The sequence below is a fragment of the Dioscorea cayenensis genome, chromosome 4 (genome assembly GCF_009730915.1).
Source record: "Dioscorea cayenensis subsp. rotundata cultivar TDr96_F1 chromosome 4, TDr96_F1_v2_PseudoChromosome.rev07_lg8_w22 25.fasta, whole genome shotgun sequence".
Lineage (NCBI taxonomy): Eukaryota > Viridiplantae > Streptophyta > Magnoliopsida > Dioscoreales > Dioscoreaceae > Dioscorea > Dioscorea cayenensis.
The window spans coordinates 1,910,644-1,917,565 of record NC_052474.1 but is presented as its reverse complement, the minus strand read 5'-3'; the positions used below and the strand labels follow the sequence as shown (position 1 = coordinate 1,917,565).

The following is a 6,922-nucleotide window of genomic DNA, read 5'->3' as shown; positions in this document are numbered from 1 at the left end:
ATTAGAAGAGCAAAGAACTGAAGAAGCGAAACCGATATTCCTGAAGCTCATCATCGGAACAGAGAGAAGGGAGATGGGGATTTGGGGCCTAATCGCTGACTCTTTCGTCGTTCTCCCCGCCGGCGGGGGGTTCCGATCACCTCCGTCCGACTCCAAGCTTCTCCTCTCTTCCTCCTCCCTCTTCCCCCTCGAATCGCGGTCCTCTCTCCTCTCCAACAAGGTATAGGAATCCTCTCCTTTCCTTATCTATCATTTGCTTGTTTTATTGATTTCTTTGTTTGTTCTTCTTGTTGTTGATGTGGATTAGGTTTACAATTTGGTTGCAGAGTTGCTCTATGTTTGGATTCGCAAGGTCTGGAGTTCGATTCGAGAGTTTCCAGCCGAGGAGTGTGAGGGTTAAGGCAATGGAGGGCTCTGGGGAGAGCCAGACACCCGTTGCTCCACTTCAGTTTGAGTCTCCAACTGGGCAGTTTCTTTCTCAGATAATGGTAACTCATCCTCACTTGCTTCCTGCTGCCATTGATCAACAGCTCGAGAGGCTTCAAACTGATAGCGAGGCTCAGAAGCGTGGGTCTGCGCCCTCTCCTCAAGATCTTCTCTACAGGTTTGAATTTAAGTTGCTTTTTTTTTTTTTTCTTCCCATTTTTATTAAGTATTGTTTCGCTCCGTGAATTAGGTTTATGTTTTCTGAAGAGTTAAACTTCTAGGACATTGATTGTTGCTATAGAAATAGTTTAAAAACTCTGATGTGGGATATTTAATGCTGTCAATTCGGTATTACTTTTAAAGTTGACTCTTTGCAGGGATGGAATAGTTTTTTTAAATCAAATACAATGTTTAGTTAACTTTGTTAACTTAATAGATGTATCTGCATGGAGATATAGAAGTCTTTTTTCTCAATAATTTGAAGCGGGATCAATTTTAATAAACATGGCTGTTTTAGAGCTAGTTTCTATGAGTTTCTCACTGTGTGTGCTATCTCTTGAGATTCATCTCAGTCTGGTTTTAGTTCCTTTTTTGAGCAAAACAGTAATGGGCTGAACATCAAATTTCTTCTTGTTTTAGAAATGTTGGACCTGTGTGTTAGACATTTTCTCTTTTGGCCAATGGGATCATTGGGATGGTCGTTTTACACATCAACATATCGACCTCAGAAAGTTGCACAATGGTCATTGAGTGGGCACGCACTGCAATAAATATAATAAATAAAAGTCTGTGGAAGTGATATGTATTTGTAAGTTTGAGCACAAGATTATGATAATATGATTGGGGATATTTACATTGTTCATGTGAATTTGCACGTTATGACAAGAAAGAAACAAAATGAGTTGAAGTTAGTGTTGAACTGTTAATTTGATCAGTGAATTTTGGATAGTGAATCTAGGAATTAACCATTAAAATGCATCCAAATAGTGACTGTAGTCTGTAGGAGTTAACATTGGCCCTCTTTTTTTCAATCCCAACTTGAAGCATTATATTTGATTTTACACCAAAAAATAATAATAAAAAAATAAGAAAAAAAAGACTTAAGAAAGTTGGGCTCAAGTGTTATCTTATATCCACATTTGCGATAAGCACTTCTAGCCTTCCCTTATTTCATCTGATTGATAATTTGTTTTCTTTTAGACTTACCTTTGTTTTATCTGAAGTTTCTTGCATAATTTGTTATCCAACTCTTCATTCTTCTATTTTTGCTGCTGAATAGTCTTTTTTGTCTCTAGCATGAAAAGTGTCGTGCAAATGCAGTTCAGTCTTTAGACCCTTGATAAAAGGTCTGAGCTTCCTAGCATTGTATTAACCCTGTCTATCAATCTTCAAGGGAAATAGAAGATGATACAGCTTTGAAAAGTTTAGTACACATTCCAGTTGTTGCTCAAATGGTAAATGGGTGTCAGCACATCTAAAATTTCTGAGTAATTGATTTGAGTCTACCTGCATTCTGAAACCAGGCTCCAAACATTCATATTTGGAACAAGCTAGTCTTCCAAATTTTGAAATGTCAAGATGGGTTGGCATAGATTTCAGAGAATTATCAGGTTTTATGCAAGTACGATATTTGCGAGAGCTTTCTTGCTATTCTGCCCTATATATGCTGTGTTGCTACTTGCTGATTCACAACACCTATTTTTGAGATGTTTTGTCTATTTCTCTCGGTTATCAGTTGATTGCTTTGGATTATTATCTGGAATGCCTATGGAGTATATTTCCTGTTTTATTTTGCTTCTTTAGCCATAGACTACCTTTATTTATTTAATGATCTGCCTGATTCCTTCCAGCTTATATGTAATATTTTTGGGAGACCTAACTAACACTTCCATCTTGGACCAGTTTCTTTTACCTCTTAGTATAGATATTTTTTCAGTTATGCATGAGGGTCCCGATCTTGCAGCAGTCTTGTAAAATGAATAATAATTAACTGTTTTAGATCTCAATATCTTCTAATGATTAAAATTACACCAAGTTTGTCAATACAGAATTGCAGCATTCTCTGGTGCATTCTATAGTGTGGTTCTTACCATTATTCTGTTTTTGTAAAAACTTCTACTCAAGCCTTATACGTCCATTACAACAGCTATGGAGAGGATCATATTGGGGAATGCGGGGATACTTGCGCACACAGAGTGCATACTTATATCATGCATGCATCATACATCTGCGCATGCTTGCATTATATATCTGAGCACACATGTATACACATATACACCAACATACACGTATACATCTATAGATTTTAATTTTTGTGTAACTACATACTCCTGATTAAAGTAAAATGCAATGGAATTGTGAATTCAGCTCCCAGTGCTTTCAATGTTCTGTTAATAGAGTAGGCTGTCTCAGCTTGATACTTTTCACTTTCCAGGAGAATTGCAGAGGTTAAAGACAAGGATAGACAGAGGACTTTGGAGGAGATCATTTATTGCTTAATCGTACAGAAGTTCATGGATAAGGACATCTCAATGATACCTCCTATATCACCGACCCTGGATCCTGCTGTTCAGGTGGACTCATGGCCGAACCAAGAGAAGAAGCTGGAAGCTGTTCACTCCCCTGATGCGCTGGAGATGATAGAGAGCCATCTAAGTCTTATTCTCGGCGAGAGGGTGGTCGGTCCCTTGAACACCATAGTCCAAATCAGCAAACTTAAACTCGGAAAGCTTTATGCAGCCTCAATTATGTATGGCTACTTTCTTAAGAGAGTCGACGAGAGATATCAGCTTGAGAGAACAATGAATACTCTCCCGACAGGAGGCAAGGGACAGAGAATACTTGGTGATCTGAAGCCGAACCCACTCTGGGACATGGAATCCTTGGTTCAGATGTCACCCGACGAAGGGAGCATTGAAGCCGTTGATCCACTGAATCTTGAAGAAGGCAAGTCGTATAGATTGAGATCCTATGTGATGTATTTGGATGCGGAGACATTGCAGATGTATGCAACCATAAGGTCTAAAGAAGCCATCTCATTGATCGAAAAGCAGACGCAGGCCTTGTTTGGCAGGCCAGACGTAAAGATCCTGGACGACGGTTCCGTTGACGCATCAAAGGATGAAGTGATAGCAATAACATTTTCTGGATTAACGATGCTGGTTCTTGAAGCAGTCGCCTTTGGATCCTTTTTATGGGTTGCCGAGAGCTACGTCGAATCCAAGTATCACTTCTTTCCTAACTAAAAAGCCCAATTTTGTGTTCCGAAACTCTGTATATATGTTCTTCTACATGAGCCATAGAAAACAAGACAAGCTAAACAACAAGACACAGAGAGAGAGAGAGGATATATCAGTTATTCCTTCTCATGCTTAATTTTGTCTATACTTTTTCATGTATCTCAAATCCTATATGCATTAGTTTTCATACTTATCAATTTCAAATCAATGGCATTGTGGAACTTTTACATTGAACTGAAACATTATATGATTTTAATTATAATTATTATTATGTTTATTAATTTGGCAACTAAAAGGTTCATGAGACAAGACTAACCAACTAGATTTCATGTTGTTGGGTTATTATTATTATTTAAATGTCCCCACCCACATGCATAGCTGTGAGAATTGGATAATGGGTGAAGTTGATCATGCTCAACCATGCATGAAGTAGAAGAAGGGTTACATTCATCCAGTTGGGTTCTCATATGATGCATGACATGACCCATTTTCATGCTGTCCAAATCTTGATTGAGCCTAGCCACCAAATGCCATGCCCCACTTTTGATGTCACTTTGTGTGACCAAATTGTTCTCCAACCCATTTCATCAACTGTGTATGGTCATGGGTCCTTCTCATACACCACATGGCTCCATCCAAATCCACCACACCATGTGAATCCTTTCTATTTTATTATTATTATTATTATTATTATTATTATTATTATTAACTAGAAAACTTTTATTATTTTAATGTGACAAGTTATAAATAGATAAATCGAAATAATGTATAATGATATTTCATGTATTTGAGCCATGAGTTAATACAATAACACAGTGCCACGTGTTATGTAAGAACAAAAGTCAACCACGTGACTCACCACAACACAAAGCGTGTTAGACTTTCACTCAAAGATCCACACTCCCACGTGGCATCCGCATCAACCGGTAAAGAAATTTCATGGACACGTGGAAGCAGCTCAACCGTAGGTCCCACTTGAGACCACTATAAAAGATCCCTCCTTCTTTGTCCCATTTAAATACTTTTTTTATTAAAACTCAAACAATTAGGTAATAAAAAGAAAATTTTAATAAATATGGCCCCAAAAATTGACTAGAAATATTTGTTGAAAAAACATGAAAATATTTTAAACTCACAATAAAAAAAAAGACTATAATGAAAATAAATAAACATTTCTAAAAAAATTGACCAAAGATATTTGTTATCTTATACATTTAAAAATCCTTTTAAAATAAATAAATTATGAAAAATGGGTGGACTCTATATCACTCTATCAAAGGACAAATTAAAGTTGAGAATTATATTAAAAAAAATCAAATAATTGTTATTCGTGGAGTATAACAGAGGAAAAAAAAAGAGGATCTATACTTTCCCTTAAATCATTGAATGTAGGACAAACAAATAGAACAAAAAGGAAGGGACACATTAAGGCTTAAAATGAGGAAGAGGGACAACTTAGTATGGCGGCTTTGATTATTGAGTGGGTCTCATATTCTTCCCGTGAGTTTGGCTACTTAGAATCTGCCACTCGGTTGGTTGACGTGTTCCTTCACACCTTGTTATTTGACCCCATCCTCTTATACTATTCCTCCCTTTTTATTTATTTATTAGGTGTATATTTACGTCTATATTTAAAAAAACACTATAAATTCACCGTAAAATAAATTGAAAGTTGAGGCTTTTTATTGTCCAAGTTTAAATCCTTCCAGTAATAAAATAATAATAATGAATCTCTAATGTAAACTCAAACTTACAACTTTAGTCATGCATCCTCAAATAAAAATACAAAATTAGGTGTTTACTTTTCAGCTTTGTACGCACCTCGACTCCGTGGCTTATTTTTTTAAAAAAATAATAATAATGGCGTGAAAAAAATATATATATATATATATATATATATTTACATGTGCATGCAATTATTAATTATATTTGAAAATTTTAATGCAATTTAATAATATGTGATTGGCGGGGGTAGGTGGGTCCCAGTTTGAGGACAGAAGTGGGGCGGTGTTGACGGCGGCATAACGGAATAGAGAAAAGAAGACATTCTCGGGTGGTGGGACCCAGATGACAGAGTGAATCCCAACCATGGGATGGGCCTCCACCATGATGGATGATGACACGCCAACCGTCCATCCATCCATCCATCCATCCACTTCGTTGTCCTTTCCTTCAACTTCTCTCTCCTCCCCTTCTTAATTCTTATCCCCTCACTCCCGTTCACCTTCTCTCACCCTCCCTCAAATGACACTATTGCCCTCCTTCAAATTACTAATTTTATTTATTTATAAAATTCTAAAATGATTCATAATTAAATAGTTATTATATATATAATAACAAAAATTCATTGAGACTAACTCAAAATTTCCCATTATTTTAACGTGATAATAAAGAGACCGGTTGTCATCATACTATCATAAGCTTAGGGTTGTAAATGTAATTTGCATGGATTTTTAGTGATATACATAACACAACAGAAAATAATAATAATCATAAAAATTAAAAAAAAAAACACATACACACATGCCATGCTGTCATCTACTACCACTGGAATCAACCAGATAAGTAGATAACCAACCTAATAATAAATAATATATATATATATATATTCACACTCACAATAACAATAAATATAAATATAAATATAAATAATAATTAGAAAAAAAATATAAAATGGAGCTTCATAATTGTTGGATGTGAGATTCTGTACATGCTTGACAGAGACGCAAAGCTCATGCCTTTGCAATTTGTTCACGTATCACATTGACCAACCAATAAGCCAACCCATTTCTCTTCTTTTTTTCATTAATTAATTAATTAATTAATTAATTAATTAATTAATGATACAACTTCACAAAGGGGAACCTACACTTGGGTAAGGTCCAACTGCCCATTTATTAATTAATCACCTCCTCCGTTCAATTATTTTTCCATTATTATTTCCTAACAAATCCATATTACCTTTTTCTTTCCATTTATTAAATTGGTAATTTAAATATATAATAATATAAATTAATAAAATAAATGGAAATTATGTCAATTCCCGGCATGACTGTTCATTCATTACAAGACACGCTATTTTTCCTTTTAAATGACCATTTCACACCCCAATGAATGAGTCTTGCCTTAGTTCAATCAAGGAGGGCAAAATAGGAATTTTAATCAAGAGATTCTCGAAGGTCCTTCCTTCCTTCTCTCGTCTCTCTCTCTTTATATAAAGATCACAAAACGAGAGAAACTGAGAACGAAACCAAGAA

General features: G+C 35.7%; 1 protein-coding gene across 1 annotated transcript; it reads left to right on the top strand.

Moving 5' to 3' along the window:
* Positions 1–3,886, top strand: LOC120259003 (UV-B-induced protein At3g17800, chloroplastic). Its single transcript, XM_039266520.1, has 3 exons — positions 1–220; positions 327–604; positions 2,861–3,886. The coding sequence occupies exons 1-3, from the start codon at positions 74–76 to the stop codon at positions 3,669–3,671; spliced, it is 1,236 nt and encodes a 411-aa protein (XP_039122454.1). The 5' UTR covers positions 1–73; the 3' UTR covers positions 3,672–3,886.
* The last annotated feature ends 3,036 nt before the right edge of the window (positions 3,887–6,922 follow it).